The sequence below is a fragment of the Pogona vitticeps genome, chromosome 9 (genome assembly GCF_051106095.1).
Source record: "Pogona vitticeps strain Pit_001003342236 chromosome 9, PviZW2.1, whole genome shotgun sequence".
Taxonomy (NCBI): Eukaryota; Metazoa; Chordata; class Lepidosauria; order Squamata; family Agamidae; genus Pogona; species Pogona vitticeps.
This window is the reverse complement of record NC_135791.1, coordinates 26,391,407-26,415,057: the sequence shown is the minus strand read 5'-3', so window position 1 is coordinate 26,415,057 and position 23,651 is coordinate 26,391,407. Positions and strand designations below refer to the sequence as shown.

Below are 23,651 nucleotides of genomic sequence, written 5' to 3'. Positions count from 1 at the left end.
TTAGCCCCCCAACTCACCTGAGAACATATCAGTGGGTGTTCTCCTGTGACATTGTAGGAAGTTCATCCAAAATAAATTAAAGCCTGTTATTTTGGCTTTGAACCAAAGAGACCCCCCCAGCCCACAAATGGGAAGAACAAGCAAGAACACCCGTCCCACGTACAGTATTCCAGAAAACAGGCTGGGGGGGCGTGAGACAAGGTAGTGATCACATCCCACCAATTTTCTTGCCTCTGGTTGATGAACTTGCAATATTTTCATTCCTTTGGTCTTTCTGGCCTTCTGGATGTTCATTGGACTTCTTCTTCTTCTTCTTCCCCATTTGCAAAAGGTGGGAGAGAGAGAGAGAGAGAGAGAGTTGGAGGAGGGCAGGCAGCAGCCTTTGAGTCTATGGCCAGCAGAGACAAGCTCCAGAAGCCCCTTATGACCAAGCCACTTTCCCTGGGCATGGGTTTTGGTGGACTACAACCTGCTCCTTCCGATACATGGAGAGTGGCCTTGGTAGACAAGACGTTGGGGTTTGGAAAGAAGATGTAATGTCATGGAAACCAAAGAGGTCCAGCATGAGGATGGTCAGTCAATGGCCATGAATGGGTATTGACCACCCCTGAGGATAACAGAAAGAGATCTGAATGGTGCTTAAGAGTCACCCACAAAGTCTCCTGTCACCCATCAATGGCCTCTAATTCATTCTTCACGGCTGCCATTGAGACTTTTGTCTGTCACCCCACCACCCTTAATGGCCACTATAGAGGACTACAACTCCCAGAATCCTCTCCAGGCGGATGGACTGACCATCATCATGCCAGATCCTAGTCATTTCTCGTCCACCCTCTATCCCTCCCCACCACCCACAGGTACACATGTCTGTCTGCTTCAGGCGCCTGATGCAATGGGCAGTGGTCCAAGGAAGCTTAGTCCAAATAAACCCCGTGAGCCTTCAAGGGGCTTCTATAGGACTGTTGGATTCTCTGCCACAGATTTAGGAGGGCTGCAGGCACCCTGGGGGAAAAGGATCCACGGGGTCTCTCTCTTGGCCCTTTGCTGCCCACTCTAGCCTCTTCCGCAGCTGGCAGGAGGGGGGGAGCTTCCTCTTTGCATGGAGCCCCTTTTCTCCCCTATGTCTAGGCCTGTAGTGCCCCCTCCCTGACCGTTTTCCTTCCTGATGAGGGGAGCTGTTCCTAGCCAGATATCCTTCCTTTATGCCAAGGGGCTTCCTTTTGGGGAGGTAGAATGAGCCCTCCTGTGGGTCCAGAGTTGGGGGCCAGAAATCGTGAAACAAAGAGGGAAATCCCCCCCATTAAAGTTCCCAAAAGGGGTCCACAGGTGGGGGCAGGAGGTGGAAAATAGGGCAGGAAAAGGGAGGTGCGGGGTCTTCCTATGCTGGGGAAGGTCTCTCTCTCTCTCTCTCTCTCTCTCTCTCTCTGTCTTTCCTTAATGGGGGAGCGAGCGAGGCTCCAGGCTCTGGAGGAATCCTTCCTTCCTCCCTCCCTCTCCCCCTCCCCACCTCAAGAAGCCAGCCGGTCGGCGCCCCCGCTTCCCTGTCCTTAGAAGCGGCTGGCAGGAGGCGAATTGAGGTGAAGTGGGCACATGGGAGCGCCCTCCCTTTTTCCCCCCGCCCGGAAGGACCCAGGCGTCCGAGGCCCGGGCCGCCCGCCCGCCCGCAAGAGTCTTCCTCTCGCCCGCCAGCCAGCCGGTGACGCGCTCGCTCGCTCGCTCGCTCCGGGAAGGGAGGGCGCCTGTTTCAGCTTCGACGCGCCCGCTGCCGCAGCAGCCTCTGCCGCTGCCCCGGCGGCTTGGGAACCGGCCGAGCCGTGGGCGAAGCCTGCAGCCGGTGCGCAGAGCAGGGAGGAGCGCAGCCGCCGACCCCTCGGGGGAGCCGGGCGGGGGGGGGGGACGACGACGACGACGAGGAGGAGGGAGGCCTCCCGTGGGGAGCCACCGGCGGGCTAACGCTCGCTCGCCCCCCCTTCTCCTCCCCCCCTCCTCCCTCTTCTTCCTCTTCCCCCCCCCCCCCCCGCCGCCCGGTCCTCGTGCAGCTCGATGGCTGGGTGGCCGAGAAGGAGGCGCTGATGGCCGACGAGGCGCCCCGCGACAAGGACGCGCCAGCCTGGAAGCAGCGGGCGCCCAAGCGCTGGCTCCGGCACCGCGCCTTCATGGCGGAGCTGGCCCAGAACAAGGAGTGGCTACGCAAGATCGAGAAGGTAAGGCACCGGCGCGCGGGGGGGGGGGGGGCGAAGGGCTGGGGGGGGGGGAAAGCGGGCGAGGGAGGGCCGCGGCGGTTCAGCACCCTGGAGAGCGCCCCCGGGCCAGCGAGGGCCACGCATGGGCGGCGAGGGCTGGGGGGGGAGGGTGGCCAGGGCGCAGGAGTGGGGGGGGGGAGGCCTCGCCATCGCCTCCCCTCCCTCTGCAGAGCGTTGAGGCAGCCCCTTCTCTGGCTGCCCTACCAAGATGCCCTCCTGAGCCCTGGATGGTGTAAATGCCCACTTTGGAGGGGGCACGTTGGCAGGGAACTCCGTGGGGCTGGTGTGATCACCGCAAGCCCCCCAAGGGCAAGGCTGCTTTTGGAGAGGCCTGCAGCTGGCTAGCTGTCTCACCGGCATTGGCCGGAGTGGAAAGACTGTCCCCACCCCACCCCCACCCCGGCGCCAGACCTCCCTCCTGCCAACTCTGGCTTGGGCCTTAAGCTGCCCCGTGGTTAGACCCGGTCCCAGGCTCCAGGAGCCCTTATGCGTCAGGGCGCTGGGAGGAAGAGGCGGAAGAGAAACCGGAGGGAGCCCAGGGTCTGTCCGGCCCTGACCGAGTCTTGCATGTGCAACTTTTTCTGCCGGGTTATATGTCTTCTCCTCCTGCGGCTGCTCGGCTGAGTGGTGTGTAGGCTGGCCGGCTCCCTTGGAGCAGCGAGCAGCTTCTAGAAGTTGTTGTCCGTGAACTGGATTGCATAAGTGGGCCGAGTTTTCCTTGAACCCCCTCCTCTCCTCGTTTTGGGGCTAAAGGAATGGCATGAATTCTAGACAGGAGGTTCCAGGAGAGGGAAGGAGGGCTTGGCTCCTGCCTGGCCATCCCTCCCACACCCTTTCCCTGAAAACCGCCTGCTCCTGTTGCATTTAATCCACCAGGAGGGAGGAGCCCTCTGCACATGCCCAGATATTGGTTACCCACTGGCTTCATGTTCTTTTTAGAGGTTATATCTCTGTCTCGTCTCTTGTGGCTGACATAGAGTGTTAGAAGCGGATTTCATATGACCAAAGTTTCCTTCATACACGGCCATCAGGGAGAGATCTCTGAGGGGTTAGATTTGTGCTTCTTCTTCTTTTTTTGTCTGGGTAGGTGGGTTGATTGCTTTTTGCACAGGGAGGCCCTCCGTTCCATGAGATGCCACCGGCTGCCTGAAGGCAAATGGCCCAGACCCTGGCCGGCTTGCTCAGTGAGGCTTCCTATGTTTCCAGGTGCTCCATGGGAGTCCCGGTGCTGACCCCGGGCTCAGATCCCACCCACGGTGGGCTGGTGTTGGAGGCCTTCTCTTTGCAAGAAGAGAAGGCTGTTGACCTGCATTGTGGCTCAGGGCTATGTGGCTTGTGGGTGTCTGTTTCCTGGCCCCGATGTTGTTGTTGTTGTGGATGTTGTTGTTTCTGCTATTGTTTGTTTGGTGCCACCAAGATTCTTCTGACGTATGCTGACTCTAGTAAGGTTTTCAAGGTACACAAGATGCTCAAGGAGTGGTTTACAACTGCCACCTCTTGACACACTCTCCACTCCATGAAGAGCGGCTCTCCTCCTTTCCCCAAGCCAGCCCTTTTACAGCACGGTCAGGCTCCATGAGACCTGCTGACGACTAGATAAAACTGGAACCAGAGTGATTGTGGGGGGCGGAGGTAATAACTCTGAGCCAGAGCACGGGCTTTGCAAACTGGAAATCACAGTCCTCTGGTAAGCTGCTGATGGTTAGAGGAGGCTAGCCTCTCTGAGCGGAGGGCAGGATAAGACCTGACTCACTATGTGGCAGATTTCTTTTTTTCCCTCAAGAGTCCTTTCTTTCTCCTCCCTGGCCCAAAGACCCATTCAAATAGAGTGGAGAGCCGTCACCCCTATTTATGATCCTGCCCCAGCCATCAAAATCCACAAAGCCGGCTCCCTTGCTGGTCGAAGCTAGGCCTGTGGAGTTGCAGAGCAGGGCCTTCTTGGTGGTGGCTTTCTTTTGGTATGCCCTTGCTGGAGAGATTGGCTGGATTGCTTGTTGACTGCCTTCTCTGCCTCTTTCTGCTTGCCAACAACGGCCTCTGTGTCCCCACCTCCCTTCCTCTTGTTCTCTAGCTTTTCTTGGCTCTGCATTTTGGAAAAATAAAAATAAAAATCTGTTTTTGGCTTTGTCGAGGTAGACATTTTACTGCAAAGGTGGGGAAAGCCTGGTCCCGAGGCTGCGCGTGCCTCTGCTTTCTTTTCCAGGGAAATACAGGGGAACAGCAGTGCCTGAAATCTGCCAGGGGTGGCCATTTCTTTCTTTATGTAGGTCACAGGGACCCCCTCCTCTCCTGCGTGATGCTAGACCCAACCCAACCCCCACTTTTTTTTTTATCCTAGCCACTCATTTGGTTTGGCATTTTTGGATGCCTTCAGAGGGGACAAGAAGCCCCAGTCCACCCCCACGAGGTGCCAGCCTCTATTTTGCTGTGCTGCGAATCACTTTGAGCATCTTTTTTTTTTAAAGTAGAAGCCCTGCGTTGACTCGTGTCTATGAAAACAGGCGAGCTCCCTCCGTGTGTCGCTGGCAAGGCAGGAGGGACGCCGGGATGCTGATGCGCCTTCTGCAACATTCGGGGCCTGCTGGGTATTTTTGTTGGCACCGTGCCACCCTGTGATCTCTCGCCACGGCGGCCGCCTAGCAGATGGCGGAGGCCGCTCGGAGGACGATGCTCCAAACTGCTGGAGACCTTGTACAAATCTTGCGGGATGGGTGGGTGGGAATGCAAGGGAGGGAAGCTAATTGCCCTGGGATCAAGGACCAGGCACGAGCCTCCTGCCTTTGAAAGATACTGGGCAGGCCTTTTCCAGAGAGCTATTCACCCAGTTAGTTGCCCATTTTTCTTTGCAGAATTCCAGTGGTTTCTCTGTTGGGAAATCTCCCCAGAGGGCAGGAGCTGTTGAAGGCCACTAGAAGGGTTTGACCACAAGGGCTAGCCACACACACACCCCTGTTCTGTTCTCCCCACCAAGTAAATGGGTCACAGTTCTTTAGGGGAAGCAGAACTATAGGGAGGAAGTTCTCCCATCAGCATAGAGCCCCCCTCCATCCTGCTTTTGCAGGCAAGAAAGTGGCTCCCTTTAGGGCTGAGGCTGCTCCGTTGCCATGGAGATGTCTGGGCCTCTCTTGGGAAAGCAAGGGGGCAAATGTCAATGGAGGACACCCCCCCCGTAGCAGGATCAAGGAGCTAATTTTCCATCCCAGAAAGAGCAGGAGAGCATAATACCGGTTTTTCACTGGATTGTGTCCAATAAATAGTATCGCAGGGTAAGGAACCTGGTGACCCCTCTCCACGCTTTGGAATATTATCCCCAATCATTGCCCAGGTGGCTGTGGCTTATGAGAGCGATCGTTGCTTGCCTCCCCCCGCCCCCATGTTATTGTATGGTAGATGACAATCTCATCCATGCAAAGTGGATTTCCACCACCCCTCAGAGGGAATGGTCATTCCTCAATTTGCTATTGAAGTCTTTAGTCCTGAAAAACAGAATAACTGCCTGTTTTGAAATCTGCTAGAGTCAATAAAAATCAGTTCAGAGACTCGTACAAGGGCTAAGTCACAGCCAAAAAGGAAGTCTACATTTTCCATTTTTCCAATGGTATGCGGGTATTTGTAAATTTAAACGTTCAGGTAAAAGGTCTCTCAGCCCAAGTAACCTAACATATTCTCGAAGGCTTTCATGGCCGGGATCCGATGGTGGTCGTGGGTTTTTCGGGCTCTTTGGCTGTGTTCTGAAGGTTGTTCTTCCTAACATTTCGCCAGTCTCTGTGGCCATGGGCATCTTCAGAGGACAGGAGTCGGAACCCTTGTCTGTGCTCTGGTGCAGTTTGTTTGGAAACAGCTGGACCTCAGGTGGGGGTGGGGGGAGAAGAAGCAGAATAGAACTCTCCCCCATCACATCCTCACTGCTGGCTGGACCGCACAGTGTCTGGGCCGCACTGTGTTCCTAACCGTATCAAGGTGAGTAAGCACTGCCAGGCACTGAGAGCCCAGCTGGCAGACAGAAAGCCACGAGGAGGCAAAGCAAAGTGTGCCTATTTTCAGGAAGCTGGAGGTCCTAGCACCTTAATTAAAGATAAACAAATAATTGAGAAAGGGAATGGGGGAAAAAATTAACAAACTGCATTCTCTACAAAAATAAGGTTAAAGTAGCTCTGGAAAACTGGGTGGTATATGCCACAATTCCACAGGAGTACAGGCAAAATAAAACTAGTTATCTTGCGCAGAAATCAGCACCTTGAGCATTTTAGATTTTGCTAAGCAAGCTTCTAGGTCCTTCTTGTTGAATGTCTTTGGGCAATGCCTGCTAGGATCTGAGAAAGCTAAAGGGGAGAGCAGGGAAGCCCTCGTCAAGGTTTGGCTGCCGGGGCAACAGGGAGGATCTGGCACCCCTTGGCGATGGAACTGGCTTGAAATTAGGGGAACCCCCCCCAGGTGAGTCAAGGCCTCTCTCCCCTTCTGTGCCCCTTAGGAGGGCCAGCAGCTGATGGAGGAGAAGCCGGAGCTGGCAGAAACGGTGAGGAAAAAGCTGGAGGAGATCCGGGAGTGTTGGGCTGAGTTGGAATCCACCACCCAGGCCAAAGCGCGCCAGTTGCTGGAGGCCACCAAGGCGGACCACCTGGTCCAGAGCTTCACAGACCTCGACCGGCGGCTGATGCACATGGAGAGCCAGCTGCAGGCGGTGGATGCCGGGCCGGACCTGGCCAGCGTCAACAGCAGCCTCAAGAAGCTCCAGGTGGGTCCCACGGTGAGGGGCAGGAGGCACCAACGTTTCCAGGTATCTGCTTGTGCACTTTTTGAAAAGGGGACGGGAATCCTGTGGTGTGAGGACTGTTCCCGTGGGACTCTGGGAGGATGACAACAGGGAGCAGTGGCTCCTTGGGAAGGAAGAGGGACACTATCCGTCAATGGCCAGTGGCCAAGGCATTAAGCAGGGCACTCAGTACCCCCTCCTATGTAGTGTAATGTCTACCAACACCACTTGCTTAAGAAGGTATAGATCTTCTGCTAGAATGCCATGCCTTCAAGGCTCATGGTGGTGGCATCGTCCAGAAATGCTGGATTGAACTGGGAGGTACTTGATGTTGCTGGAGGTGCTCTAATTTCTGGGTCTCTGATTTCTGGGTAAGATGTTCCCATGACCTGACCCCTTACTTCTGCAGCCTAGGAAGACTTTGTCAGCATCGTGTGAAATCAACCCTTTGGTCCTGCTGGAAGGATCGTATCTGAACTTCAGGGCCACCTGATCCTCCTTGTTTAACCAAGACAAATACAACAACCTCCCTTGATCCACAGATCTGTTTGCCCAGAGCTGCTCTTTTTTGGGTGGGAGAGTTGGGGGGGGTCTTTTAGGAAAAGGAGGCACAGATGTTCTGAAAGTGGGCCAGTGTTCCCCTCCTGGGTTTCTCCTGAGGTCACTGGGGCTGTCAGAATGTGCGCCCACAGCCTGCTTTTATGGTTTGTTTGCAAAGAGGGACAGGAGGTGAACACTGCTCTCAGGCGGAAGATCAGACTATGCCTGGCCCTTGCTCACAAACCTAATAAAGCCCCCAGATTATTGGGGTGTCTATGGCAGAACAGCCTTGTCAAGAAAATGCTCTTCCCTGGGAATCAAAAATGCAACAAGAGTGACCCGGTACGTAACAATTTGCTGTCCTTTCCTAGCACCCAGAAGCTGATGCTTTGGACAGACCCATTGCTGCCGAAGAGCTTGAATCTGGGCCCAGGAGAGAGCCTCCTGAGCAGTGTGCCATCCAGGCCTTTGCCTGTCAGGGTCGGTAGAAGCAGCAGGATTCATCCCTCAGTGCAGCCAAGTCTGCCATCTGTTACATGGGCAGGAACAGCTGAGGCCAGTGTCTAAATGCAGGGGGCTGTCAGAAGGGAGGAAGGAAGGAAGGAAGGAAGGAAAGAAGGAAGGGAGGAAGGAAGGGAGGGAGGGAGGGAGGGAGGAAGGAAGGAAGGAAGGAAGGAAGGAAGGAAGGAAGGAAGGAAGGAAGGAAGGAAGGAAGGAAGGAAGGAAGGAAGGAAGGAAGGAAGGATGGATGGATGGATGGATGGATGGATGGGAGGGAGGGAGGGAGGGAGGGAGGGAGGAAGGAAGGAAGGAAGGAAGGAAGGAAGGAAGGAAGGAAGGAAGGAAGGAAGGAAGGAAGGAAGGAAGGAAGGAAGGAAGGAAGGAAGGAAGGAAGGAAGGAAGGAAGGAAGGAAGGAAGGATGGATGGGAGGGAGGGAGGGAGGGAGGGAGGGAGGGAGGAAGGATGGATGGATGGATGGGAGGGAGGGAGGGAGGGAGGAAGGAAGGAAGGAAGGAAGGAAGGAAGGAAGGAAGGAAGGAAGGAAGGAAGGAAGGAAGGAAGGAAAGAAGGAAGGAAGGAAGGAAGGAAGGAAGGAAGGAAGGAAGGAAGGAAGGAAGGAAGGAAGGAAGGAAGGATGGATGGAAGGGAGGGAGGGAGGGAGGGAGAGAAAGGGGGAGGGCCATCCATGCCTCCAGAGGAAGACGATGGAGTTCTCAGGCTCTCTCTGCTGCATCTCTGGGGCACAGGCAATTTTGGGGGGCGGGTCTGCTTTCCTCTACAGCTCAAGGATCCTGGGTTTGGGTTGATCCTCCTCATCTTGGCCCAGCTATCCTGGAGGGACGGGTCACGTGCCAGGCCACAGCAGCGGAAGCAGCTGGCTCCATGGCTCCCAGGAGGGCTGCGGGTGCCCCTGCCAGCTGGCCCGCCAGCCCGCCCGCCCTCCATCCAGACTCTCACACCAAGCTTTCCATTTTCCATCCTCAGCAGCCCACGGCAGTTCAGAGCCAGCCTTTGCTCATGACATCCTAGTGCCGTTTGTCTCATCACGCTGCATGGCGGTACAGTAGCCCGTTTCTTTTAATCCATCTGGGTTGCGTTCGGCTTTCCTTTCTTTTTTCTCTGTCTGTCTGTTTGTCTGTCTGTCTGTCTGTCTGTCTGTCTGCCTGACCGCCCCAAAACCCAACCCACCCTTTTCCTTCAGCTCAAAGGCTCTTCTCTGCACCTTCCCATTGGGTTGTTTTCCTGCCTCTGATTTCCTGCGTTCGTAGTCTTTACATTAACCACTCGTGATCTTGTTAGCTGCCAAGTAATTTCTGTTGCCTTCCTCTTCCTTCTCCAGAACATGGAGCCCCATTCCAGAAGGGTGACCTTTCCCAGACTTGTGTTCATGGGTGCGTGGGCGTGTGCACATGCGTGTGTGTGCATATGTGCCTAGTAGAAGAGGAAGGGGCTTAAGAGGGCTGGCGCCTAATGGCCCCAGCCATAAATGTGCAAGTCGGGAGATGACCGGGCCCAGCGTCCAGGGCTCAGCTCTCGCCTTCTCCACAAGCACTGCACAGCCTTAGTGGTCTTGAACAAATACAGGGGAAACCCATCCACCCCAACCTCCTGCTGTACAGACTGAGGGTGGCCTGTGTTTCTCCTGATGTGGGACAGCCAGCTGCAAACAATGGGATGGGCTGCATCTGATTCCCCCCCCCCCCCCAGGAACCATGAGAGATCTAGAAGGTGCTGGGAACACCCTGTGAAAGTGCACCTATCCACCCTTAATGCACAGGGGCTCATTTCCCACTGCTCCCAGGGAAGACCTTTGTGGACAGACCCACAGTCCACGCACCCTGTACTATTCCAAGGCTTCATTTTGGTTGGATCACTTGAGAAAGTGGCAGGATTATGTTTAAATGGAACAGGAAAAGCACCCCCCCCCCCGATGCAAAAGGCCTGAGAGGGCATTCTGTGTTTCTGGGGTGGGCAGGGGGGCTCAGCCCCACTCTGAGCTGGAGAAATCCTGCCTGCCTGCAGCCGCGCCTGCTTCTCTTTGCCTATCCCCTCTGCGCACGTGCCATGCCACACTCGTGGCTTCCCCAGGAACAAAACGTCAGAGAAGCAGCTCCATTATTTAATTGGATCTTACCCACCGACACAAAGGAGGTGCGGTGCAGCCGTCAAAGGATAGGGAAAGGTCTTGGCTGTCAGCTCACTCCATTCCCAAACAACTGAGAAAGGAAGGTAGATGGCAAAGCCAGAGCAGGAGCCCACAGAGGCCTGAATGGGGGGGGGGGGAGGCCTTCTGGAAAGGGGCACCACGTTCCTGACCACCACTTCCTGATTCTCACTCAAACTCACTTGCTGGGAATTACTTGTGTCTTCCATCGTCCTGCTCTTAGGATGGTCCATTCTTGTTTCTCTTTATAGCCTGGGAGCTTTCCATGGTTTCTGTGAACTTCTGCAGCAGGGAAGGCTCATGTTCTAGAGAAAGGACTTCAAGCCCCGATGGCCAGGCATGGCTCGGAAAAGCTTCGAGACCCTGCAGCCGGCCACCCTAACAGGACCCTCTCCGAGCGTCCCTTCTACTTTAAACCCAGGCTTCTGTGTGCCTGTTGTGTGGTTGGATGGCCCCTGGCCGCCCCTCTCCCTGCTACTCTGGATGCCAGCTCAGTTCAGTTGCTGCTGCCCGCAGGCGTCTGCCCAGTATCAGGTTCAGGAAAGCTGAGAGGCCAGGCTCAAGCTGCCGCCTGTCCAAAGCAGCACATCTGTCCACATGAACACGCACAGAGAGAGTTAGAGAGAGAGACAGAGAGAAAGGGAAGGAGAGAGGGAGGGAGGGTATGGAGGCTTCGCGGTATGCTTGTAAAGGCGGAGGGAAGCCAAAGCTGCACTGGAGCTTCACACGTTTTATTTGCAGGTGCCAGTATTATGTTCAAACCATGGGCAACCCCTCCGTACCCCAGATGAAATGAAAGCCACAGCCATATTCTTTTCTGTGGTAAAGGAGGTCAAGGGTGGGGGGTGACATGGCTTTCTTCTTCCCCACTTTATTCTATGACCAACCCTGCAAGGTAGGTCACATTGAGAAACAGAAGCCCCCCCCCAAGCCCACGTCACTGTGGAATGGGAGCGCTCCCGTGGGGATTTGAATCTGGAGCGTCCAGCTTTCCAGTCCAGCACTCTCCCGGCAACAGCACCCTGGTTCTTGCTGGAGTCTCAAAGAAGGCAATCCCATTGCCTGCCCACGTCTGCCAAGCCACTGACACGAGGGCCAGGGGGCCGAGAGGGACGTCTCGTGGCCCACCCCGGCGCCCTGTCGGCCAAGCTGGGGCCCGTCCGTTTCCCTTCTGGGTGGGCGCAAGCTTTTTTCTTCCTCCCCGTCTCGTTGCAGACCATGGAGACCCAGGTGGAGGAGTGGTCCAAGGAAGTGGGGGAGCTGCAGGCCCAGGTGGCTGCCTTGCCCCTGGAGGCCACCAGCCAAGACGCGGTCGACGAGAGGCAGCGCGTGGTGGGCACGCGCATTGTGCGCCTCATCGAGCCCCTCAAGGAGCGCCGGAGGATCCTGCTGGCCTCCAAGGAGGTGCATCAAGTCAGCCACGACCTGGAGGATGAGATCGTAAGTGGAGATGGAGTCGGGGTGGAGTGGGAGGAAGGGGGCCAAAGAAGGAAGGTCTGTGGGTCAGAGTCAGGCCAGGAGGGGCAGCTAAAAGGCCACTTTCCTGACAGTTGTCATAGTCCCAGTAGCCAGGACCGAGCGTCAAAGGAGGTAAAATACATCATGGTCCCGTTGTCAGCAAAGAACCAGGATCCCTGGCGGGCGACATTCAGGGGACTGGGAAGGGGCTCCAAGCCTGAAAATGCTGCCGGGGATGTCCGTAATTGGGATGGAGGGATTACTCTTGCGAGGCCTTTTCTAAGTCCTCTGTCTCCCTTGGTTCTCCTTCCCTTCCAGCTCTGGGTGCAGGACCGCCTCCCACTGGCCATGCTGAAGGACCTCGGGAGCAACCTGCAAGCAGTCCAGCAGTTCATGAAGAAGAACCAGGTAAAGAGAGGCAGGACAAAGGGCATCTCTGAGTCAGGGTGGTGGGGGTGGAGGTAAAAGGGGGTGGAGAGGAGAGGCTGGTCGCCCGGCCAGGGAAGAAGGAGGAAGGAAGCTCAACGGTACCAATCTGCATGTAGATCCAGAGAGGGAAAACACTAGTGGACAATATGATCAAGTTTTCTATCTGTCTATTGCGTGCGCGCACCCACCCTGCAGATCTCTTGCTAGCCGTATAGTTGCTCTGTTTGTTGTAACCGAGAGTAGCCAGAGCTACCTCTGGAAAAGTGGGGCGCATGCAAGGCAGGGTGCTGGCATCTGCTTGGAACTTGGGCCTCCCAGCTTGGGCCGCTTCTCCTTATCCCAGTAAGACAACTTGTCATGGTGTGTCAGAGACCGCTGCACTCTGCATGTGCTCAGAATCGCAGTTGCCCAACAAAGCCGTATCAAGCCTTAAGGCTGAGGCTTAAAACCCAGCTTTGAAAGTACATGCCGGCACCCCATAACCCCGAGGGCTCTTCCTTTCCGGCCACCAGAACCTGCGCCGGGAGATCCAGGTGCACAAGCCGCGGATGGACGACGTCTTGGAGCGGGCCACTAACATTGCCACGATCAAGAGCCCGGAGGTGGACGCCGTGCGGCTGCTTCTGGAGAAGCTCTCCGAGCTGTGGCTGACCCTCCAGGTGGAGACGGAGCAGCGGCAGCAGCTCCTGGACGCCACCTACCAGGTGGAGCAGTTCTACTTCGATGTGGCCGAGGTGGAGTCCTGGCTGAGCGAGCAGGAGCTGTTCATGATGAGCGAGGAGAAGGGAAAGGTGGGCGCCTGCAGGGACCCCTGCCTCGGGGATGCCTTTCGGAGCCACCCATCCTCTTGAAGCGGGCGGGTCAGGCTGAGAGTCCAGGGCCGGCTCGGTTTTGTCCGCTCCTCTCGTTCTCCTCTGCCACTCCGTGTAGATCCTCTGATGGGCCCTTGTGTTCGCTCTCCTGCAGGATGAGCAGAGCACCCTCCAGCTGCTTAAAAAACACCTGCTGACCGAACAGACGGTGGAGAATTACGCAGAGACCATTGCCCAGCTCTCCCGGCAATGCCGAGCACTGCTGGAGCTGGGCCATCCAGACAGGTAAGGCTTCCTTTCCTCTTAACCCTCCCCCTCCCCTGCTGACCCACCCCTGGAGGAGTCCTCCCCCCCCCCGGACTGATCCGGCCCTGTCCTTGCCAGCGAACAGATCAGCCGGCGGCAGTCCCAGGTCGACCGGCTCTACGTCTCCCTGAAGGACCTGGTGGAGGAACGCAAGGCAAAGCTGGAGCAGCAGTACTGGCTCCTGCAGCTCAACCGCGAAGTGGACGACCTGGAGCACTGGATTGCCGAGAAGGAGGTGGTGGCCGGCTCGCCAGAACTGGGGCAGGACTACGAGCACGTGACGGTGAGAGGGAGGCAGGGAACGGGCCGTGAACCTCCGTGCCAGCGGTGCCCATCTGGGACCTGGGCCCTGATCTCTCACCCATCTCAGTTTCCAGGAAGGGAGCCGCTCTGTGATTCGCGGGCCCTTGAGCCTGATCTCTGCACATGCCCAAGGGCACTCTCCCCTTTCTGGTTTTTATAAGCGCCAAGGCAGGCGTTGGGCGGAAAGGTCGGAAGAGAATCTGGAAGATGGGCAGGAGCCGGAAACGGCTTTCTTCCAGTTTCTTCCTCCCATTCACAGCCCACCTGGGCTTATCTTCTGCTCTGACATGCTTGGCCCCTTCCTTCTGTCTCCCCCGCCTTCTTCTGCAGCTGCTGCAGGAGAAGTTCACGGAGTTTGCCAGCGAGACGGGCAGCGTCGGCAACGAGAGGATCTCGGCCGTCAACCAGATGGTGGACGAGCTGATTGACTACGGCCACGCGGACGCCGCCACCATCGCCGAGTGGAAAGATGGGGTGAACGAGGCCTGGGCGGACCTGCTGGAGCTGATGGAGACCCGGGCGCAGATGCTGGCCGCCTCCCACGAGCTGCACCGGTTCTTCAGTGACTGCAAGGAGGTCCTCTCCCAGATTGAGGAGAAGAAGCAGCGCTTGCCGGAGGTCACAGCTCGGGAATCCAAGAGCTCGGCCGGCAGCCTGCAAAGGAAGCTGAGCTCCTTCGAGCACGACGTCCAGGTCCTTGTGACGCAGGTGGGGGAATGCAAGGCGGAGCCCCTCCGGCCCTTCTCCATCTATTTTTACCCTTTTATTTTTTTACATTTCTAAACCACCCCTCTGACCAAGGGTCGCTCTGGGTGCTATACAACCATGAACGACGTAAACCTGTAGCAAAAAGCAAAACAACAACCTGATCGTTCAACAAACACAGTTAAGATTAAGACTAAAATGAAAGTTTACAATTAGTTCAAAATTAATTAATTCACCCAAAGTAGTTCCAGCGCTTTGTAAAGTTCAGAATGCATTCACAGCCTCCCCTCCCTGAAAGGTCTGGTGTCCTGGGCTGCCACTGGGTTGGAGTAACACCTCTCCTCTGAAATGAAAGAATCATTTCCTGCTCCTCGTGCCCCATCATGCGGGGGGCCCACCGTCGCGTATCGTAACTCTTTGCTCCCCGTGGGGTTCCCGGCAGGTGCGGCAGCTGCAAGAGGTGGCAGCCCAGCTGCGGACCGTGTACGCGGGCGAGAACGCCGAGGCCATCGCCACCAAGGAGCAGGAGGTGATGCGCTCCTGGAAGGAACTGCTCACCTCCTGTGAAGATTGCCGGGTGCAGATCACCACCACCACGGACAAGATCCGCTTCACGAGCATGGTGAGGGACCTGATCTCCTGGATGGACACCATCATCTGCCAGATTGGCACTGGCGAGAAGCCCAGGTAACGGTGGGGCAGAGAGAGGGAAACGGGCGAAGGTGCAGGACCCACCGTCGGACTTCCACCGCTTTTCTGCCCTGTCCCTGAGCTTCGGTTGGGCTAAAGGCCAACAGTATTTGGCCACTGGACCCTCTGGACTTCCAGGGTGGGAGCTTGGGGCTCTGATTTGGAGTTTTGCAAGGCCTTCCTCAGAGACCAGGCGGTTCTAGCAAGGCACTGAACTCATCCACAGTTTCTTATTGAAAAGGACACCAAAACTCCAGAGCAGAGAACCTTGCACACAGAGGGGTCTTCAATCAAGCCTTGAAAAGTTTGTTCCCTTTTGTACTACAGTTCCCAGAATCCCCTAGCCAGCACTAGCTGAGGGATTCTGGGACCTGTAGTCCAGAAAGTAAAGTTGTTGAGATCTGTCCACAATCCAGTCCCAAAAGTTTGGTGATAGGAGAAGCTGCCTTCTCCATCTTGCAGTCAGTCTCCCTGCAGACCAAGGTTGGAGAAGTGGTGACTCTCCAGATATCACGAGGCATCCGTTCCCCATCGGCTCTAGCCAGGCTGACAAGGAGGGACAGGCTAAGGAGAACCACTCTGAAAACTACCCAGTCTTGTCTGGTTTGGGAAGCTAAGCAAACGCTAGGTCTGGTCAGGGTCTCTGGATGGGAGACCACCAAGAATACTGGGTGCCTGATTTGAGGGGGCTGCAACTCCATTTCTGAATGCTTGGTTTGCATGCAGAGGGTCTCACGTTTAACCCCTTGTGGGTAGGGCTAGGAGAGAATCCTGCTTGAAACCCTGGACAGCTGTTGTTGCTCTAGACCAAGCAACCCATCCAAATTTTTTATGTTCCTCTGATGACCGGAATGGTCATCTCCACCCTTACTTTAAGGGACGTCAGTGTACCCTGAAGCCATTTCCTTGCTGCATGGCCCTCCCCTTCGCCCCTCTCCACCTGGGGCTGTCTTTCGGCTTGGCCCAGCTTCAGAACCCACCCCCCCCAGGCCTCACCCACTCCCCTTTTCCCCCCTGTGGCCCTGCAGGGACGTCTCCACGGTGGAAGTGCTGATGAACTACCACCAGGGGCTGAAGAGCGAGATCGAGACGCACAACAAGAACATTGCTTCTTGTGTGGAGCTGGGCAAGACGCTGGTGTTGAACAAGAGCCCGGCCGCGGAGGAGGTGAGCCTCTTAGTTGCTCCCCCCCCCACCTCAAAGTCCCAGGGCCGAGACAGAAAGGATGCTTGGGGGGGGGGCCTGCTCTCTCCTGAAGCACTCCTTGTAAAAAATAGAGATTATGATGATGCTTCCTGGGTGGGAAAGGGTTCCATGGAGAGAGAGAGAGACCTGGAAGCTGGGGAGGGTTCCTGCCCCCCCCCCACTGCTTCCCAAACATGATTTTTCTGATTCCTGCCACAGATCAAGCTCCATCTGGAGAAACTGATGTCGAAGAAGAAGGAGATGCTAGACAAGTGGGACCGCCACTGGGAGTGGCTGCAGCAAAGTGAGCATCAGGAGCCCCCCCCCCCCCGTCCACACCACCTCCTGATCGAAGCAGGCCAAGGCAGGAGGATAGCTGCCCGGGGGGGGGGAAGTTGGATCTGGGTTCTCCCGAGTCCCAACCTGCCTCCCACATAGGCTGGATCGCCCGACGCCCTCCCTGCGACACAAGCTTCGTCTGCCTGGCAGTGACAGCCATCGAAGCTCGAAAACGGGCTGGCAAGGGTCAGCCCGAAGGGAAGGGAAGGGAAGGGAAGGGAAGGGAAGGGAAGGGAAGGGAAGGGAAGGGAAGGGAAGGGAAGGGAAGGGAAGGGGCCAAGCGACTTCACGGCGGCTTCTGTTTTTCTCCCGTGGTAGTGCTGGAGGTCCACCAGTTTGCCCAGGAAGCTGTGGTGGCCGACGCCTGGCTGACCGCCCAGGAGCCGCTGCTGAAGAGCCGGGAGCTGGGCAACAGCGTGGACGAGGTGGAGCAGCTCATCCGGCGGCACGAAGCCTTCCGCAAGGCGGCCGCGTCCTGGGAGGAGCGCTTCAGTTCTCTGCGGAGACTCACCACGGTAGGGGCTGCGGCGGGCTGTCCAGCCGGGAAGGGAGGGGAGGGGAGAGGGAGGGAGGACGCTTGCCTTCTTTGATGTGGTTTTAAGCCTGAGGCTAAAGCAGGAGGATCTCCAGCACAGGAGGACCCCTGTATCCACGGGGAGAGGGGGGGGGGTCTGTTCCAAGCCCCTCCTCTGGATGCAAAAAAACGATTGGAGTGAATGTTATTCTTGTAGCAAACACTATAGATAGCATGGTCTCTGTCTCCCTCCAGTGGCCAGTTCTGGTAACCAACTTTGGAAATATATATTTCTAGGATTTCTATTTAATGTTTTTAATATTTTCAGAACGTGGATAAGTGATACTGATCCTGCAGATAAGGGGGTCCTACTGTATCTTAGTCCGTGGTGTATGTGTGGGATTGTTCTTGATAACCTGCTACCTTCCCACCCCTAGATCGAGAAACTAAAGGCCGAGCAGAGTAAGCAGCCACCTACCCCTCTCCTGGGTCGCAAGATCTTCGCAGACCCAGCGGAGCTGAGCAACAAGGCCTCCTCTCTCCTGCGCCAGCCCCTCTACGAGAAGGACCTGCTGCGGGGACGGCTTGAGAGCCAGCCGCTCCTCAATGGGATCAAACCGGAGCCCCTGGAGCGGGCAGAGGCCAAGGTGGCCTACGTGCGCCAGGAACTGAAGCCAGAGCGGCTGCAGCCCAAGATTGACCGCCTGCAGGATGGGGTGGTAGCAGCCGTCGAGGCCAAGGTCCAGGAAAAAGCGGGCGAGGTCAAGGCGGCCCTGGAAGAGGCGGTGGCGGTCCAGTCGGAGAGCCTGGGCCACGCCGTGGGCGCCCTGGCAACTCAGCTGGAGGCCAAGGTGAGCCGTGGAGACAGCCACGCGGAGAGGCACCGGGAGCGTTACGAGCGCAGGCCGGAGCGCCAGGAGTCCCGCGAGCAGGACGGGCCCCGGCACGAGCAGACAGAACGGCGCCGCGAGAGGCGGGAGCGACGGCTGGAGCGCCAGGAGTCCAGCGAGCAAGAGACGCCCCGTCGGGAGCGGCACGAGAGGAGGCTGGAGCGCCAGGAGTCCAGCGAGCAGGAGGCACAGCGCAACGACCCCAAGGGGGGCGGGTGAGTGCCGTGGCCTTGGGGAGACCGCGAGGAAGGCAAAGCGGCAGCCCTTAGCTTCTCAACAGAGATGGGAATCCGAGGGGTCTGCCTTGAAGCACGGCGGAAGGTGCTTCTCCTGCCTCTTTTTTTCCTTCTCGGGAAATACCTGGCCACGTTCTGCCCCAGACCCTCCCTGTCCTGGAGTGTTCTGGACCCCAGGGGAGATCCAGCCCGCCTCTGTCCTGACGCTGTGGCTGGCCTTCCTCCTCTCCGATTGACTCTTCGCGAGACCTGGGTCTGGACGCCCTCCGAGCCATCCAAGCTCCTTCTTGACGGGCCCCCTCCGGCCTCATCTCCCCTTTCCTCCTCTGGCCTGGAAGCCGGTTGTGTTCTTCCGTACGGCTTCGCTCCTCACGTTCTCTATTGATCTCCACAGCAAGGCCACTTTGGCAGACATTGTGGAGCAGCTCCAGGAGAAGGAGTCCACGGCACCTGCCGCCACGGCGCCACCCCCAGCCACCGTGAGTCTTCACTGACGATCTAGATAACCATGATGCCGGTTCCGGGCATCTCCGCCACCTTGCCCTGCCCAGAGATTGGGAGACGGAGGGGAGGCGCGCCTGCCAAGGGTGGGAGCTTCAGCCCTTGGGGCTGCCCCTTCAGGGCTTGGGTGCCAAACCAGAAAGGGTTCAGCCTTTAGAGACAATCCTTCCCCACACACACACACACACACAAACACACACAAGCATGGAAGAGGGTCCAAGTTTCTTGCCTTACTCCCCACCCTCGCCTTGCGAAAACACAGTCAGGATTTAACTGTGCAATGGAGCAGGGAACTCTTCTCACTCCGTGGTGGTGGTGGGGAGGCACTCTGCACATGATTAAGGACACTCTTTTCTCTAGCCCTTCAAATGCCCTTCTCAATCAATGGTTCCCAGCCTCGGGTCCCAGGATGTTCTCGGACTACATCTCCCAGAGATCCCAGCCAGCCCAGCTAGTGGCAAAGTCTCCTGGGGATTTTGGTCCAAGAACATCCAGGGATGTAAGGTTGGGAGCCTCTGATCTACATCATCCTTGCCTTCCACAGAGAACTTTGCCTCTTGTGTTGGGGGTCTCCCCACTCTGGGGGCGGCCCCGAGCATTAGCTTTCCCTCATTCCCCCCTCTCTCCCTCCCCGTCTCTCCGATCGCAGCCTCGTGAGCGGGAGTCGCCAGCCCGCTTGCCCAACGGCCTCGACATGCTGCCGGAGCGGACCCCTCGCCCGGAACGGCCCCGTGCCCGCGACAGACCTAAGCCCCGACGGAGACCGCGGCCCAAGGACCCCAACGCCCCGCCAGGGGAGGCTCGCCGGTCACGCTCCGCCCCTGCCCAGAGCAGCGCGCCGCCCCCGCCGCCCCCCACGCACACCGTCCAGCAGGAGGGCTACCTCCTCCGCAAACTTGAGCTGGAGGGGCCGAACAAGAAGGCCTCGAACAGGTGAGCCACGAGGTCCCTGGGCGGCCGACCCCCCACACCCCCCCGGACAGAGAAGCCTTCTTGCAGCAAGAATAAGAGGCAAAGGCAGAATCCAACCCGGTTCCCTATTCCGTGGCTTGATCCTGCTCCCGACATCGGACAGAGTCGAAATGGAGGGGGCCGCTACCGAGGCCCCTCTTGCAACCGGTAGCCAATCAAAGTGTCTGCGTTTTTCCTCCTCCTGCCCCGCCAGGTCCTGGATCAACCTCTACTGTGTCCTCAGCAAAGGGGAGCTAGGCTTCTACAAGGACACCAAGGGCCGGGAATCTGGCAGCACGCACGCCAACGAGCCCCTCCTGAGCCTGCACAGCGCCACCAGTGAGGTGGCCAACGCCTACAAGAAGAAGAAGAACGTGCTCAAGATCAAGTGAGTGCCGTGGGCTGGGGAGATCCGTGTTAAATCTCCTGCCAAGAGGAGGGGGGGTGGGATTTCCTGAGGATGATGGGAAGGGGCTTTCTATGAGGCAGGGGGATAAGTATGCGAGGGGACCGTGCATTTATTGGGTGCAGGCCCTTCTGTGGTCAAGCCCTGCCCTGCTCCTCTGCGGCCAAGAAGGGTCACCAGCTTCAGTGCTGCTGCTCCAGGCCGGCCTTGTGCCAAAGGGAACCAAGTGTTCGCTTGCAGGCATTTGCCCGCTCTCACCTGGGTTCCTTACCTGCCCTACTGGCTCTCTGATGTGCTGATATCGCACCAGAGGCCTTTGGGCTGAAGCGGCCGGGTTTGAAAGCAACTTTGTGGACCAAAAGATCAGCGTTCTCCTTCTCCGGGGCCACGGGCCCTGAGGTGCGCCTCCCCGCTTTGAGATCCAGGGGAGCAGAGCCCCTCCCTCCCTGGGATGCCTTGGCAGCTGGCAGCGCTGGCAGGGGAACGCCAAGGCCTGACGAGGGAAGCTGATGGATGGATGGGTGGGTGTCTCTTGCAGGACCCATGACGGGGGAGAGTTTCTCCTGCAAGCCAAGGACGAGGTAAGGACCTCTCTGCTCCTTCTTGCGGTGGTAGTGGATGATGGGGAGGGCAGGGAGCCGCCTCTGGGTGCTGGGGTGGCTGTGATGTCTCCTCCCCGCCTTTCCCCCCCTCCCTCCAGGAGGAGATGAAGACCTGGCTGACGGCCCTGACCACCTCCATCGCGGAGCACGCTGAGATCGCCCGCTGGAGCCAGGCCCTGCTCACCACCTCTTCCACTGATGAAGGCAACCCCAAGAGGGAAGCCACCGACCGCCGGGCCAGTACCTCGGGCAGGAAGAAGTGAGGCGGCGGCCTCTCCTTCTCCTTTTCCTCCTCTTCCATGGGACCCAGAAGTTGCAAGGAAGAGCCGCCCAAAAGCCAGGGGCTCTGGGCGCCCCCCCCCAGACTTTCATGCCCACGGGGGCTGCCCTTGACAAACCGGAGAGTCTTGCAAGGCGCAAGGAGGCCTCGGAGGGGAGGGAGGCCGTTACCTGGCCGTGCCTAGCAGAGGATGATGCAGGGGAGAGAAGGGGGCACAGGTGGTCCAGAGGAGGAGGAGGAGGAGGAGGAGGAGGAGGAGGAGGAGAGGGCTGGCCTGCTCTCTGGCCTCTCCCTTCCAATCTGGGGCCAGGCTGGACCAGTCAGGACTGGGGGAGCAGCGAACAGGGTCGGGAGCTGAGACGGGGCCCGGCAGGGTCAGCCCAGGAGCCACGGCAGGAGTTCCAGAGAAGCGGCCGCCTTCATCTCCACCTCTGCCATACTTGCCAGGACTCTGGGATCGAACAGGGAACAAGGACTGATAGAGGGCACTTTTCTGCCTCCCATCTTCCATCATCATCAGAGCTCCAGGGTCTGAGCAGAAGAGTGCAGGGGGGGGATCTCCCCTTCCTCCAGTTCTCGGGGAAACATCTTCTTGCTCCTTCAGCCACCTCCCTTGGCCCGGTCAACGTCCCCTGGCCCAAGCCTTGGAGCAGAGGGACGGCAGGGTCGGGGAGCGGAAGGACCCAGCAGCATGGGGCGGGGGGGAAGCCCAGAGGCAACCGGGGTCCTTCTGCTTTCCTTGGGAACCTGGAGGAGCAGCTTTGGGGGGTGTTCTTCTCTAGGGCATCCCCTCGCACCCCCCCTCTTCCCTCCTTCCAGCTTCACGTCTTCCGGTCCACTAACAGAACCTCCACAAAATGGTGCTGTTGTGAGTGCAAAATACTCCGCGAGCAGCGTGTGCGTCTGTGTGCATGCTCAGGAGCTCTCTCGCTCTGGGCACTAACCCGGATCCCTCTGCCTGTCTGTGTCCCTCTTCCCATCTGTTTGTCTGCGCAGGCACTTCATTGAGTAGGACGCATTACTCAAAAGTCAGCAACCCCTGAATCCCTGCCCCCTTCCCGGCCACGGCGGCTCCACGGTGTGTGCTGGAAGGAAGAGGAGAGGCGGAGGTGGGGCGGTGGGGGGGGTCACCCCAGTCCCTCCTCCTCCTCCTCCTCCTCCCCATTTTCCACTGCTGCCTCCACTTTGCAGCTCTCTCTTCCACCCACTCCCCACCCTGAGGGGCATCTCTCCCTTGGTTGCCTTTGCACCAACCCCAAGGCAGCCCCACCCACCCCACTGCCCAGGGGTGGGCCAGGAAAGGACGGGCAGGGGAACCCCCTGCGCTCGGGACTCTGCCCGAGAGGCCTCCGGAGCACCCAGTGGGGTCGGAGTCTGTCCTTCTGCGCCCACGCCAGCTCTTCCGGGAGCAGCCCCATCTGCCTTGAGGTCGAGGGCTGAGCCCTGCCCTGGTGCCCTAGATCAGTGTCCCCCAACCTTGGGCCTCCAGATGTTCCTGGACTTCAACTCCCAGAAATCCTGGCCAGCAGTGGTGGTGGTGAAGGCTTCTGGGAGTTGTAGTCCAAGAACATCTGGAGGCCCAAGGTTGGGGGACCACTGCCCTAGATGGAGGCCCGGGCAGCGCCCAGACTTTCAAGCACAAGGTCATCATGCAGCAGCAGCAGCAGCACAAGGGGGGGGGTCTGTTGGGGGGAGAGTCAGCTTTGCACTCTTGTTAACAAGCCATATCCTCACCGCCAGCCTGGCTCCTGGGGAGGGGCTCACCTGTTGCGGCACAGAGATGTATTTTTAGGTAATAAAATGGCAGGGAAGTCTGGGGTGGGGGGCAGGACCTTAGCGAAGTGGGGCACAGAGGCACGTGGAGGAGACAAAAGCCCGCAGGGCTCACTGAGCTCCACCAGGTCCAGAGGCTAACGAGGGCAACGCACCCATCTCCAAGCCCTCCAGACAGAAGACACAGCCTGTGGAGGGAAGTAGAAAGTTTAAGGCAGCCTGAGGATTTTTCGCTCCACCTCTCCTGCCCTGCTGCCGTTCCTTGGAGGGTGGCAAGGGGCAAGGCCACCTCTGCTCTTGAACCCAGAGCCTTCCAGGCCATGGCCCTGATAGAAATCTTTCTCTTCCAAGTCAGGGGATGAGTTTGTCTGCAATGGCGCTACATAATCCAAGGGTTCTTTCGGCTCACGGCTGTCGGGCGTGCAGCCCCTGCGCTGAAATCTCAGATGCCTGGAATTGGGCGCAGTAGCTGGGTTTTCGGATTGCAGGCCCTCCCACGATGTGCTGGCCAGGCTAGAGAGGAACTCGCCCCACCATCCATTTGTTCTTGGTGGGAAAACACAAGACAGCGCAGTGGTTGCCCCAAAGCCTCTTTTGGCCCCGGGATGATGTGTTGTGTTGAGCCCCACCTCCTCGCCCTGAATCCAGCCGCATGCTTGATCAGTAAACGGCCAGAGGATTAGCTACAGCCTGGTGGACCTGACTCGACCCTTCCTCTTGTGGGCTGAGACGTCCAGGGCAGCTTCTTCCAGCGGGTAGACATATCCAGGAGGGGATCCGGTCTGTCCTGGCCAGCCTCCTTTTGTCCCAGGTGTCGCTCCCACAGCCCTCCCCTGGAGCTGGTACAGTTTCATCCGTTAATGCTTCCGCACCCCCGCCTTCCTTGATTGTTCAGAAGCTGTAAAATATTGTAATTGCTTTAAATAAGCCTTTTTTTCTTTCTTTCTGTCTTGTATAGAAAAAGAACCACCAAAACTGGAGCATTTGGGGTTGTGTTCTCTCTCTTTGGCTGTAAATCTTTCTTGAAGATTTGTGTTTTTCAAACAGAGACCAATTTGTAAAGATTTTA

The 23,651-nt window shown here is 57.7% G+C and overlaps 1 protein-coding gene across 2 annotated transcripts in view; it reads left to right on the top strand.

Moving 5' to 3' along the window:
- SPTBN4 (spectrin beta, non-erythrocytic 4) overlaps window positions 1-23,651 on the top strand; it is a 49,362-nt gene extending 25,711 nt beyond the window's left edge. Inside the window, exons 20-37 of one of the 2 annotated variants that reach the window (XM_072980352.2) lie at window positions 2,040-2,204; window positions 6,715-6,978; window positions 11,418-11,642; window positions 11,979-12,068; window positions 12,602-12,880; window positions 13,056-13,186; window positions 13,286-13,490; window positions 13,841-14,218; window positions 14,658-14,902; window positions 15,934-16,072; window positions 16,310-16,394; window positions 16,748-16,944; window positions 17,381-18,048; window positions 18,464-18,548; window positions 19,220-19,503; window positions 19,736-19,909; window positions 20,466-20,508; window positions 20,628-23,651. In XM_072980352.2, coding sequence (XP_072836453.2) covers window positions 2,040-2,204; window positions 6,715-6,978; window positions 11,418-11,642; window positions 11,979-12,068; window positions 12,602-12,880; window positions 13,056-13,186; window positions 13,286-13,490; window positions 13,841-14,218; window positions 14,658-14,902; window positions 15,934-16,072; window positions 16,310-16,394; window positions 16,748-16,944; window positions 17,381-18,048; window positions 18,464-18,548; window positions 19,220-19,503; window positions 19,736-19,909; window positions 20,466-20,508; window positions 20,628-20,792 — 3,822 coding nt within the window. In that variant the 3' untranslated portion in view covers window positions 20,793-23,651. Of the gene's footprint in view, window positions 1-2,039; window positions 2,205-6,714; window positions 7,021-11,417; window positions 11,643-11,978; window positions 12,069-12,601; window positions 12,881-13,055; window positions 13,187-13,285; window positions 13,491-13,840; window positions 14,219-14,657; window positions 14,903-15,933; window positions 16,073-16,309; window positions 16,395-16,747; window positions 16,945-17,380; window positions 18,049-18,463; window positions 18,549-19,219; window positions 19,504-19,735; window positions 19,910-20,465; window positions 20,509-20,627 lie in introns of both variants that reach the window. The other variant, XM_078380027.1, reaches the window with a different exon arrangement.